A 14,440-nucleotide genomic window follows, 5' to 3' on the forward strand; every position below is an offset into this window, starting at 1 on the left:
TAAGGGACTCCACTAGTCACTTCTATGATGAGTAATTCCATAAAAGTCCTTGGTGTGGTACTCTGTTAAATGCCTTCTTGAAATCCAAACAGATGTTGTCTACCCATCCTTATGTTTTCTGTAGTGTTTCTGCAACTCTATCATTGTAACTTAATATATTATTAACACATGCTACCTATCCTTATATTTTCTGTAGTATTTCTGCAACTCTATCATTGTAACTTAATACATTATTAACACATGATTTTCCCTTCGTGGTAGGTGGTGGCAACCATCATCCACTCACTTGATGTTGTGCTGCCTACTTCTTCCTTAGCCTTTATCATTCTTTTTCTGTACCTGCCCTCCTCTCTTCCTATTTCTCCCATCTTTCCTATCATTTCTTATTGCTTTTCTTTCTTTTACAGGTGGCTTTACATAGAGTGACAAGCCAAATGGTTTCCTGTAAGCCAAGAAACCATTTACAACGCTGGGTGGTAACCATATAACCAAACCATACGTGCTCCCTATGTGCCAACAAGTGGGTTGGTGGAGGGTTAGTGCCCCTCCCCAGAAAACAAATAACTCAAAGTCAAATGGCCACCCCTTACGGGATTATGGCATCTGGCAATAGATAGATAGATAGATAGATTTTCCCTTTCAAAAACCAAACTGTTGTTCTGTTATCATATTGTTTTTCAAGACAATTTACACAAATTTTCCTTCCCCGCTATTCTAATATCTTACTGGAGGTGCTGGTCACTGATACTGGTATGTAAGGTGGATTCTGTCTACTTCCTTTCTTGAAGAGGGGAACAATGTTAGCTTTCTTCCAAACATCAGGTAGTTTACCTTGTCTTAAGGATTCCCTGAATATTAAATATATTGGTCTGCTTAACTTTTCTGCACATTCGTGTAATACCCAACCAGATATCTCTTTAGGACCATTTGCTTTTCCTTCGTCTAAATTACTTATCTCTTCCTCTCTTGTTTTGATATTCATATATTTGTTAATACTGTATGTGTAGGCATGCTTGTTCCTTTTCATCTCTCTCAAATCTACTTTCTTTGGTAAAAACTGATTGGAATTTTTTTAGTAATTCTCAAATATCTTCTTCATTGATACAGATTTTTCCCTCATCCATGATGGACTGTATTTTATCTCTGACTTAAGTTTTGCTTCATGTGTAGCTGTAAAACAGCTTCAGCTGATAAGTACTATTATTTATAATATCTTCCTCAAACTGCCTTTGAGCTTTTCTTTTTATCCTTGTATAATTATTTCTTGCCTGCTTGTAGTTGTTACATGCTCTTTTGCCATTACGTCATCTGTACCTAATCCACAGCAACTCTCTTTCCTCTTTTGCTTTTTTACATTCAGTATTAAACCATTTCTTAATCCTTTTTCTGTTTCTTTGTGCTGTGGGATATAATTCTGGACTCCTGTTTCATAAAATTCACAGGATTTTTTATACAGTATAAATATACGTAACATTTATATCTTGCCCTCTAAGCTCCTTTTCACAATCTATTTCTATAAAGTACTTTAGATCTCGATAGTTGCCCCCTTTTGTAGTTTAGCCTCTTTATGTAATTTTCATTATCACTAACTATACCATGTTATCCCGAATTACAGTACAATCCGACTCTATCGGATATGTTGATGTGAAGCTACAGAACATGGTGAATGTTTTTGGCGTATCAGATAGTCAGGATTCTGTGGGCTTGAAAGATGAGTGAATGGAAGCGTAGCCCATTGGACTGGGTGGGAGAGGAGTTCCGGATGTTGCTGCTGCTGCTGCTGATGTTTTCGTTTTCGTTTCGTTTTTAAAGGCTCCAACATGCTTGCATGTGTCGGCCTTGGTCACCTAATGGCGGCTCTCCACGCTGCACGATCCATTGCAGCCTCCCTGTTCAGTCCCTTAACCCTAAGGTCACACTTAATGACCTCGTCCCATGTCTTTCTCGGTCTACCCCTCATAACCCCACCCCCAATATTAACACTTCTCACCTTCCTCACCCAATTATCATCCCCCATCCTCTCCACATGTCCAAACCACCTCAATCTACCTCTCCTCATCACAACACCAATACACTCCAGTCCCATCCTACCTCTCAACTCTTCCATTGTAAACCCAGCCCCTCCAGGCCTTGGACGCAGGGACGCACTGCACAGCCACCTAATCATTGTCATTTCTGTACGTCTGAGCCGGCGAATGTCTTCCTCCTTCACTGCCCAGGTCTCACTGCCATACAGCATTACACTCCTAACACACGCTGCATACAAAGACCCCTTAGCACGTAGGGAGAGCCCCCTCAATGTCAGGAGAGGCAAGAGCTCCCTGAACTTCTTCCAACCACTTCTCACCCTAGCCACAGAGCTAGCTCCAGCCCCACCTCCAGCACACAACATGTCTCCCAAATAACAAAACTCTTCCACACACTCAAGAGATTCACCAGCAAGTTCAATCCTTTCACGTCTGACGATCTCCACCTGCTCACCCCGGCACGCTGTACACATAAAATCAGCATTATCTCGCAGTCTACCTCTGATACCACTACATCTCTTATGCACCCATTTATCACACACCGCACAAGATGGAATTACTTCCCACGCCCTTGTGGCAAACTGCACATGGCCACTCTCCCTCGTCTTTGACAGTACCGCCACCAACCCTAGATATCATCACTTTTGTTTTATCTGCATTTACCCTTAAACCCTTTTGCCCCATACCATCTCTCCACTTCCTAAACCTTTCCTCCGCCTCCCTTTCATTCTCTGCAATCAACACCAAATCATCAGCATACAACTCCCACGGGAGTCCGTTTCTAAAGTCACGTAAAAGGGCTTCAAGTACCATGATAAACAACATGGGACTCAAGACTGACCCCTGATGCACACCAACATTCACGGAAAACTCATCACTCAAATCTCCATTCACTCTCACCTGGGTGTGAGCACCCACATACATGGCCATAACCACCCTAACCAGCCACTCCTCCAAGCCAAGCTTTCTCATTGCCCACTTCACCACCTCTCTAGGGACTCTGTCAAAGGCCTTTTCCAAATCAACAAAAACAAAATAAAGATCCCTTCTCCAACCAATATATTTTTCCTGAAGCTGTCTAACAATGAATATGGCATCAGTGGTCCCCCTTCCTGGCATAAACCCAAACTGCATCTCATCAATATTCACTCTTTCTCTAATCATACCTTCTAAAACTCTCTCCATTACCTTCATTATCTGATCCAAAAGCTTTATACCTCTATAATTCCCTCTTTCCAGGGCATCACCCTTCCCTTTATACACATTTACAATTACACTCTTCAGCCAATCATCTGGGACAACACACTCATAAATAATCCTATTTATCAGGTCAGTGACTAAACTCACCCCTATATCGCCTGAGGCCTTCAACATTTCGGCAGTCAACCCAGACACACCTGCTGCCTTCCCCACCCTCATCCAGCCTATTGCCTCACTCACAGTAGCAGTATCAATCAAAGGCCAAGGGCCAGACACTGGATCTGCTGGCTCCAAACCTTCCCTGGCCCAGTCAAACTCCTCATTCAACAACCGGTTATAATGCTCTCTCCATGCATCTTTAATATCCTCACTGTTCACCACTACCCTTCCTTCATCATTCTTCACACACTGCTCACCTATGATATCCCGATTATCCCTCTTCACCTGACCTGCCACCCTAAATATATTTTTCCTTTCCCCATGATTTAGGTTATCAAAAATTGTCTTTGTGACTCAGACTTTGCCCTGTATACCTCTCTCCTAGCCCTACGCTTGGCAGCCAAATATTCCTCTTTGCTACCACCCTTCTTCCATTCCCGGAAAAGCCTTCTTTTCTCCTTAACTGCAGCTTCTACACCCTCATCCCACCACCAAGTTACTTTATGATGATGATGATGATACTGCATGGTCGCTTTTGCTGAATGCAAAGTGATAATTTATGTTGTCAATTTCACTTTCCAGCTTAGTAAATATGCGATCTAATAATGATGGTTCTTCTGGCCCACTTTTTTTATAGTGTTTTCCTTTACATGTGATGCTACAGAAAGTGAAATTTTTTGGCCTATCTGATGAAGCCAGGATTTCGAGGGCTTGAATGGTGAGTGAATGGAAGCATGGCCCATTGAACTGGGCAACATCCTCACCCTTGGAAAGGGTGAGGATGTTGCTACTCCTCACCCTGCCCAAGGGTGGGAAAGGAGGTCTGGATGATGATGATGATGATGATGATGATGATGATTGGGATGATGTTGATGATGACGATGATGATGATGTTAGGAAAAGCTCCTGTATAAGGTCCAGGAGCTTCTGATCCCAACAACTTTCATAGCTTCTAATATCTAGAGTATTCCAATTTATATGTGTGTTGAAATCTCCATTTAGTATATTTCTTTCAGATTTTTCTTTCATTCTATGTAGCAGGGTTCTTAAACTCTGTATTGTACTTCCTGCCAGGTCTTCATTATCTATCTATCTATCTATCTATTGCCAGATGCCTCAATCTCCTATGGGGTGGCCACAAACAAATCGCCTCCACGTCACCCTGTCCCCCGCCATTTCACTGCCCTGCTCCCACCTCACACCCCCTCTCTCATATACCTCTCCAACCCATCCCTCCATCTCATCCTCAGCCTCTCCCTCCCGCTCCCCCCCTGCACCTCACTCACATACACTCTCCTTGTCAGTCTCTCACCCTCCATCCTCTCCACATGGCCAAACCACCTCAGTGTGTTCCTCCTAACGCTTCCCATCACCAGAATCGAATGAGAATGTACAGTAATATCCTGATAAATGATACCCATACATGTGATACCCCAGCTTAACGATGGGGGTAGAAATTGCACCATACCCGACCTAACGATGGCCAAACCCCTGTTCGACAATGGGTTTTTATTTTTCTTACCAATTTTGATATTTTAGACTAAAACTGTGTGATTAGGTTGATTTATAAACTGTTTTTAGACTTCAAATAATGAGTTTCAGCCATAGGTGGGGTGAACATTGTCATTTTGGGGTACAGTTTACTAAGGTTAATTTTTTCCAGACATATTTGATGATATTCAAATTTGATTTGTTGGTTTTAGTGAGTTATTTACAGGTGTTAGGCTTAAGTTACTTTCCTTAACAGCTGTTAGCCCATTTAGATTGCCTTTTAACCTGTTCTTTGGCTCATCTGGGTGAGTTTTGGACTTGGTTTGGGGGGAAACCCAAGGCTAGTAAATGGTCCACATTGAAATACATGTTAAAAGTACCCCGATATATGATACCCCGCCTAACGAAAAGGTTTTACCTAACCAATTAGATCGTTAAACCGGGGTTTGCCTGTACTGAGATGGTTTGGTCATGTGGAGAGGATGATGACAACAGAGTGGTGAAAAAGGTATATCTGCGCAAATTTGAAGGAGGGAGGAGACGAGGCAGGCCAAGAAGAAGGTGGAGGGATATGGTCGATGAGTGTGTGAGAAAGAGAGGTATGGAAGTTGGTGAGGCTAAGGGATGACAAGAAACCGAGCTAGCTGGATGAATTTTGTGCAGTGAAGCGCATAACCAGGGATTTGGAACTCCTTTTTAACGTGACAGCGTTCAGTTTGACTCTATCAGTTAGGTATAGGAGAAGCTATAGAATGGGGTGACTTTTGGGGGGGCCTATCTGATGGAGCCAGGATTCCGTGGGCTTGAATGGTGAATGAATGGAAGTGTGGCCCATTGAATTGGGCAAACTTAGGTTGTCTGGAGGTTGCTGCTATTAACCCTGCCCTAGGATGGAAAAAGAGGTCCAGATGATGATGATGATAATTTCCCTTCAAATGTATTAATCTCTACTGCAGTTAACTCTACTTGTGAGGGTATATCTAGTTCTATCTCTCTGACTTGGAGTTTTTTCTTTGTTAATATCATAACTCCTCCTCCTTTTTTCAAATTTCTGTCTCTTCTCCACATATTGTATTCATCAAAATTTAAGGAGTCATTTGACATCGTTTCGTTTTCGTTTTCGTTTTCGTTTTTAAAGGCTCCAACATGCTTGCATGTGTCGGCCTTGGTCACCCAATGGCGGCTCTCCATGCTGCACGATCCATTGCAGCCTCCCCGTTCAGTCCCTCAACCCCAAGGTCACACTTAATGACCTCGTCCCATGTCTTTCTCGGTCTACCCCTCACAACCCCACCCCCAATATTAACACTTCTCACCTTCCTCACCCAATTATCATCCCCCATCCTCTCCACATGTCCAAACCACCTCAATCTACCTCTCCTCATCACAACACCAATACACTCCAGTCCCATCCTACCTCTCAACTCTTCCATTGTAAACCCAACCCCTCCAGGCCTTGGACGCAGGGACGCACTGCACATCCACCTAATCATTGTCATTTCAGTACGTCTGAGCCGGCGAATGTCTTCCTCCTTCACTGCCCAGGTCTCACTACCATACAGCATTACACTCCTAACACATGCTGCATACAAAGACCCCTTAGCACGTAGCATGCAGACAGTTCAGAGGAGCAGTGACCATAGAAGTAGCGATAGAAAAGAGATAAAGATGCAACAATGCGCCGAAGAGACAGAGGTTAAAGGGAGTCAGTAAGAGGAGGAGAGTTAATGAGACGGAAAGCCTTTGACTCCACCCTATTGAGAAGATCTGTATGTGGGGAGCCTCCCCGTACATGAGAGTTGTACTCCACGCAGGGGCGGATAAAACCCCTGTATAGAGTCAACAATTGTGCAGGGGTAAAGAAAGAATGGAGTCGGCTTAGCACACCCAATCTCTTGGAAGCAGATTTTACAAGAGATGTAATATGATCTTTCAAAGATAAGTCCCGAGTAAATGAAACCCCAAGCATGTTCAAGGATGATGCAGGATTAAGCTGAATATTATTAAACATTAATGGGTATACCTGTGGAAGATTTTGTCGGGTTGATAGGTGTAAGAACTGAGTCTTAGATGCATTAAAGACAACCATATTATTTTTACCCCAGTCAGAGATACGAGCCAAGTCAGACATTAGGTGTGCCATAGCCTCATACCTTGTTTGTTGAAGTAACTGTTGAGATGGGCGTTGCGGGAACCGAATGGAAAGGTGAAGGGTGGAGTCATCAGCGTATGAGTGGATAGGGTTAGATGTACAGCTTAGAAGATCATTGATGAATAAAAGGAAGAGAGTTGGTGATAGGACAGAGCCCTGAGGAACACCACTGTTGATAGATCTAGGAGAAGAACGATGGCCGTCTACAACAGCGGCTATAGAACAACCAGAAAGGAAGCTAGCGATGAAGGCACAAATAGAAGGATAGAAACCGTAGGAGGGCAGTTTGGAAATTAAAGATTTATGCCAGACTCGATCGAAAGCCTTTGAGATGTCAAGTGCAATGGCAAAGCTTTCGCCAAAGTCCCGAAAGGAGGATGACCAGGAGTCTGAAAGGTAGGTGAGAAGATCGCCAGTGGAGCGTCCCTGACGGAACCCATACTGACGATCGGAAAGAAGGTTGTGATAGGAAAGATGCCTTAAAATTTTTCTATTAAGAATTGACTCGAAAACTTTTGAAATACAAGACGTTAAAGCAACTGGACGATAGTTGGAGGGTTGGGAGTGGTCACCCTTCTTTGGGACTCGATGAATGAGAGCAAACTTCCAGCAAGAAGGAAAGGTACAAGTTGATAGACAAAGGCGAAAGAGTTTGCCTAGGCAGGGTGTAAGCACAGAAGCACAGTTCTTGAGAACAACAGGAGGGACCACATCAGGCCCATAAGCCTTGTTAGTACTGAGGCCAGTGATGGCAGAAAATACATCAACTGAAGAAATTTTAATGTCAGCCATGAGGAAGTCAGAGGGGAAAAGTGATGGAGGAACAGCACCGGAATCATCTAAGGTGGAATTGGAGGAGAAAGTCTGTGCGAAGAGATCTGCTTTATCAGTAGAACAAATAGCTACAGAACCATCAGAGCAGAAAAGAGGAGGGAAGGATGATGAGGTAAAGTTGTTAGAAAGATTTTTGGCAAGGTGCCAGAAGGAGCGGGAAGAATTCAAGTTGGAGAGTTGAGAGCATTTAGTATGGATGAAAGTATTTTTAGTAGAGCGAAGAACAGACTTAGCACGATTCCGGGCAGAAATGTAAAGATGATGTGATTCAGGGGTGGGTTGGCTCCGGTACCTTTTGTAGGCCTTCTCCTTGTTGCGGACAGCATTAGAACAAGCGTGATTAAACCAAGGCTTTCTTGCGTTAGTCAAAGGATATGAGAAAGGAATGTATGCTTCCATGCCCGAGAGAATTACCTCCGTAATGCGCAAGGCACACTCAGATGGCTCACGGCCATGGAAGCAATAATCATTCCAGGGAAAATCAAAGAAGTACTGCCTGAAGGCCTCCCAGTTCCCGGCTCCAAAATGCCACAGACGACGTTTCCCTGGAGGGTCCACAGGCCGTACCGGAGTGATAGGACAGGTTAAGGTAATAAGGTTGTGATCGGAGGAGCCCAACGGAGAGAAAAGATTAACAGAGTAAGCAGAAGGATTAGTTGTGAGTAAGAGATCAAGTATGTTGGAGCTCTCTCCAAGGCGGTCAGGGATACGGGTAGGGTGCTGTACAAGCTGCTCTAGGTCATTAAGGATAGAAAAGATGTAGGCTTGTTCACCAGGTGGATCCGTGAGAGGAGAGGATAGCCAAAGGTGGTGGTGAACATTGAAATCTCCAAGAATGGAGATTTCAGAGAAAGAAGAAATGGACAGAATGTGTTCCATCGTAGAAGTAAGATAGTCGAAGAATTTTTGATAGTCAGTAGAATTAGGGGATAAGTAAACAGCACAGATATATTTAGTCAGAGAATGACAGGAAAGCCGAAGCCTGAGTGTGGAGAATTCAGAAGAATCAAGTTCAGGAACACGAGAGCAAGATAAGTCGTTGCGTATGTATACACAACAGCCACCTTTGGCTTTGAAATGAGTATAGAGAAAGTAGGAGGATACAGAAAAGGGTTTGCTGTCGGTTGCCTCAGACAGCTGAGTCTCCGTCAGAAAAAGAAGGTGAGGTTTAGAGGAGAGGTGGTGCTCAACAGAGCGAAAGTTAGATGAAAGGCCGCGAATGTTGCAGAAATGAAGAAGGAGAGAGTCAGACGGTGGTTCCAGGCACCTCGAGTCGTCACCGGGAGAGGGGCAGATGGCGGGGGCATTTATGGTCCCCCCCCCCCCTGGGGACTCCGAGGCTTGATTAATCGACGCCATTTTTGTTGAATTTTGAATAGGAAGTGTAGTGTGTACTGTGCATGTAGTTTGGTGAAGATAGTTAGAGAAATTTGTACTGGAGAGCATGCTGGCCTACTCTCTGTGTAATTGAGACACTGAAAAAGTTCAGCAAAGGGGGATGGTCAGGAACTAGTCCTGAGGGCTGATGAAACGGGAGCTCCAGCACTCCCTGTCATCAGCTTTCCATCCACCTCGGGAGTACTGCCCTGCTCGACTGGTGCTACAGTTGTTTCTTACGATCTCATTCACTTTCCTTCTTATGCTTTTTGCTCTGACCTTATCTCGCTATTGTTTCACTTTTATGACCTCAGCATATGTACAGCAACGCTGGGTCTGGTTAGTACTTGGATGGGTGACCGCCTGGGAACACCAGATGCTGTTGGCATCCCTACGTGTCAAGTGGGGTTGGTGGAGGATTAGTGCCCCTCCCTGTAAAAACAATTAACTCTGAGCCCTTGGCCACCCCATTTGGGGTACATGGCGTCTGGCAATGAATGAATGAATATGTACAGTATTTTGTACTTCTGAGAAATTTCTTATCAATTCATTTGCATTCTTATCATTTCATTTGCCTGAGTTATCTTCTCTTCAATATCACTTCTTTGTTCTAACAGACTACCTGCTTGCCTAATTTTATCTGTGTCATTTTTTAACTCTTTTCAAACTCTCTCATGGCTGACTACTGCACTCCCCATTTTGCTCGTTTTCTTTCTCAGAGAGTTCACCTTTGCTGACAATTTGTCCGCTGTTGTGTGTTTTCTGTTATTTCCTTTACTAATTCCTCATTTTTTTTTTCCTTCTGTACGTGTAGTTCCATTTGGACTGCCTCTATTTCCAGATGGAAAGTTTTTTCTAGTTTATTCACTTTCTCCGTATTCTACTTTTATCCCTTCTCTTACCTATTCAAGTTACTTCTGGAAAGTATGCCATCTAACAGAAAGATAATTTCTACTTACAATCTGGAATCTCTCTGCTGCCCACCGTGGTGTGATATGACAACACCGCTGACGCTTGCCTTGCCTCAGCAAATTCCTTGGAGCTCTAATTTTTTAAATATATACTTTCTTTGAACTTCACTTTTTTGCTTAAACTTGCTCTACAATATTATATCGTCACTTAATATAGCCTAGTACCGAGCTTGGCTCACTATAGATACACTTAGGCAAGACGAGTAGAAGAGCACAACTTGTGCATGTGTGCTCTCCACAGATGTCAGTGTGTGTGTGTGTGTGTGTGTGTGTGTGTGTGTGTGTGTGTGTGTGTGTGTGTGTATGTGTGTGTGTGTGTGTGTGTGTGTGTGAACAAAATAAACAGTGAGGCCAAACCATGAGGCCTGGGGTGACTGTTGTTTACGATACTGTTTTCGTTTCAACGTTGTGGTATAATGCATAAACTTCTAGCTGCAGTGAACTGATAGTTATACTATATATTTTTTTACATAACCTAGTGCTTTATGTCTGTGTAACAGTAGTGTGACCAAGCGTTTTAAGTATGAGGTCAGCTTGAGATGTATTGTAACTACCAGTTAAGAATGACAGGTGGGGGGTTAGGTAGAGGTATGGGGGTGGGTTGGGAGCTGGGATAGAAGAGGGTGGAGTTTGTTACATCCCCCCCCTCCTCCCCTCTTCCCTGGGTATACAGGGGTAGGAAGGTGACATCCCTGAGCAGAAATTAGTGCTCATGAGTGTACTGTGTCAATACTGTATTATACTTTATGCTTGATTTTAAGCTTTTACTCATGTGTAATATTCTAGGAAAATTTTAAGATAGAGGGTTGAGATGGACAGTAACACAGCATCTGGCTCAATGCCGAATGGATGGCCGATTGAGGGTGCTGAGCAATATCCAACGTGGGAGTTGGCTGAATTATGCTGGATTACTGAGAGTTTACAGTATAAATTCATTACCAACTCCATGAGAAAACAACGTTACCTGGAAGCAATCCATACATACAAAACTAAGGGCAAACACAATGACAAAACAAATTTAATGAAAGCTACCTGAACACACAAAACACTGCAACCTGTAAGCAAACATAGAAAACATTAATCAAGATGCACTAATACTTACATTAGCAACAAATACTTTGCTGACGAGTGGTCCCGTGATGCCGAGTGACTCCAAGAATACAGTGGAGAGGCCATATGTGTTGCCAAATTTGTTGGGTCCGGCAAGGTCATTCCCTCGAGGATAGTCCCGCCCACGCATGTCTGATTTTAGGCGGCGGTCACGGTCAGAGTCAAAGTCCAAACGTGTTGGTGCACTCTGTAAAGAGATAAACAATACTCCATTTCACTTTGAGTGTCCATTTCATTTCCTGTTTTGTTGTTTGCAGATGATATTGTGTTGTTAATTGAAGACAATGGGAACTACAAGGTTTGGTGAATGAGTTTAAGAGTGTGTGTAAGAAATGGAATCTAAAGGTGAATGTAAGGAAGAGTAAAGTTATGGTATTCAAAAGAAATGAAGTCACTGAATGTACAGTGAGGATGGAGGATAAGGAAATGGAAAATGTGAATGCATTTAAGTACTTGGATAGTGTGATGAGTAAGGATAGATGTTTGCAAGATGAAGTGATTGAAAGGGTACAACAAGGAAGAAAGGTGGCCGGTTCTTTGAAAGCAGTGATAAGAAACAGGGAAGTGAACATGGATGTAAAAAAGCCGCTGCATGATAATATTGTGACAGCTACCAACTCTAACGTATGGAAGCAAAGCCTGGACCTTGTTGGATGGACACAGTGACAGCAGTGGAAATGAGTTATTTGAGAAGAGCATGTGGCATTGTGTGGAGAGACAGACTGGCAATGAGGAAGTGAAGGAGCGTTGTGGTGTGGATGTGATAGGAAGTGTTAGGAGAAATACACTGAGGTGGCTTGGCTGCGTGGAGAGGATGGAGAGTGAGAGACTAAGGAGAAGAGTGTATTTAAGTGAGGCAGAGGGGGGGCAGGGATAGAGAAGGTGAGGCAGAGGATGAGATGGAGTTGGAGTGGAGAGGTATATGAGAGGGTGGGGTGGGGGGTGAGCTGTTGGGAGGGCAGCGAAATGGCTGGGGACAGGGCGACTGGTAAGTGATTTGTTTGTGGCCACCCCTTATGGGATTATGGCATCTGGCAATAGAGACAGATAAATTTTAATAAGTAGGGTCTATATATTACTGCTACTACAAGATGATCCTATTTTCCTCTGGTGAGACTTTTCAAAGTGGAGGAGTTAGATACATCTTTCAATAACCCCTCACGATTATAGATTTGTTCTATGGTAAACAAAACTGATACAAGCAATAATTAAACAGATGTCAGACTGCATGGTTTAATATGAAAGCTATGTCAGTATGGTGGTCTTATCAGCAATATTTAAAAGACATGGGGTACCTCAAAGAACACTACTGTACTACAGTAAAGGAAGACTTCAACAAAATTTATACAGTATGCTTATTATACCCAGATATTTAATTCAACTTGGGAGATGCTTTTTAAACTGGAGATAGCTTGCAAATAGCAACCAATAACCCATTATTACATAAGGTTTAATATAAAAAACACTGGACTGAGGGGGCTGAAATCTTTTCCCCATCATCAAATCCTCCCCCTCCTCCTATCCACATTACAACATATGCTAATTTAGTCATTATGTGTATATTTACCATCTTCATTTTTTTTTCTTTTCCAAACAAAAATATTTAGTATAATCGCAATTCTGCATCTGGACACTGAAGACGGATTGCATGAAGGTATATCTTGGATCCCGCATTAACATCTGGATGCAAGACTTTGATGTGGAAAGATAAAAAGTCAAAGAGTCAGACCTGTGGATATGGAATGACTAAAGAACCTGCATAATGTGTGTACAGCAACAGGATATGAAATGCCGTATTAATGTATGGATGCAAGATTTTGGTGTGGCACGATGACAAAAAGTCAAGAGTTAGAGCGGTTAAACAGAATGTCTAAAGAGCATGCACGGAGTGTGTACCACAACAGGATATGAAATACTGTATTGTTCAGCATTTAAAACACATTTTCCGACCTAAAAAAAATACACTGGAAAATCCCCATCCATACTCTAACAAATATCATTCGTAGGCTGGAGTTACTTCTGGCCTAATCAAAACAGACATATCCATCATCCAATCCTACATTGCCCCATGAGGAGCATAGGTGCCCAGCGCCAGGCAGTTGGTCCCGACATTTAAGATGAAAGTGACCAGCCTCACTCATCCCTCAGTGGCATTACATGAGCAATCAACCCCAACAACCCCTTGGATATAAACCTTCACTGGCTCAATCCGACTGGAGCGCAATAATTACCCACTAAACCACCAGGCATCAAAATTTGGTTATATGGTTACCACCAAGTGTAGTAAATGGTTTCCTGGTGTACAGGAAACCATTTGGCTTGTCACTCAGTGCAAAGTCACCCACAGGCAGAAGGAAGAGGAAAGAATGAAGGAAACAAAGACAGAAGAGGGAGTGTAAAGTCACCTGTAGGCAGAAGGACAAGGAAAGAAAGACAGAAGAGGATAGAAGGAAAGAAGGATGGACGAAAGGAAAGGGCAGACACCCGACAGCAGCACTACATCGAGTGAGTGGATGGTGAGCGCCCCCACATACAACAAAAAACAAACCCATATTTTTTTCCTTTTTTTTTTTAATGCGAGGAAGAAGGAACCAAAGGCCATGAGCCTGCAATAACAGTTCCCTCCAAGAGAACAACAAAATACAAGAGAAAGCTAAATTCAAGATCCATTCATTTCAAGATGCCTGGAAACACTGTATTTGAAAGAGTGGAGATCACAGGCAGCAGGAAATACTACAGAGGGAGACAGTTCCAGAGCTGACCTGTTGCATTAATGAAGGACTGGGAGTAATGGTTAGCTCTTGCATTAGAGAGTTGGACAGAAAAGGGATGAGAGTTTACTGCTAGACGGGTGCTATGCGCCCGTCATAGAGGTGGAGGAATGCATGCAGACAGTTCAGAGGAGCAGTGACCATTAAAGTAGTGACAGAAAAGAGATAAAGAGGCATCATTGCAGTGAAGAGACAGAGGTTGAAGGGAGTCTGTAAGAGGAGGAGAGTTAATGAGATGAAAAGCCTTTGACTCCGCCCTATTGAGAAGAGCTGTATGTGGGGAGCCTCCCCGCATATGAGAGTAGTACTTCACACAGGGGCGGATAAAACCCCTGTATAGAGTCAACA

General features: G+C 43.2%; 1 protein-coding gene across 3 annotated transcripts in view; it reads right to left on the reverse strand.

Annotated features, from left to right (window-relative positions):
• The window catches only part of rump (heterogeneous nuclear ribonucleoprotein rumpelstiltskin), a 155,540-nt gene that overhangs the window by 61,464 nt on the left and 79,636 nt on the right, over nucleotides 1-14,440 (reverse strand). For all 3 annotated transcript variants that reach the window (XR_013896845.1, XM_080270153.1, XM_080270152.1), the window contains exon 6: nucleotides 11,314-11,508. Coding sequence is in view for 2 of the 3 variants with exons in the window: in XM_080270153.1 (XP_080126279.1) it covers nucleotides 11,314-11,508 (195 nt within the window). In the remaining variant the exon portion in view is untranslated. The remainder of the gene's footprint in view (nucleotides 1-11,313; nucleotides 11,509-14,440) is intronic.

The sequence above is a fragment of the Coenobita brevimanus genome, chromosome 39 (assembly GCF_032717465.1).
Source record: "Coenobita brevimanus isolate Jiangsu-jjx chromosome 39, ASM3271746v2, whole genome shotgun sequence".
Lineage (NCBI taxonomy): Eukaryota > Metazoa > Arthropoda > Malacostraca > Decapoda > Coenobitidae > Coenobita > Coenobita brevimanus.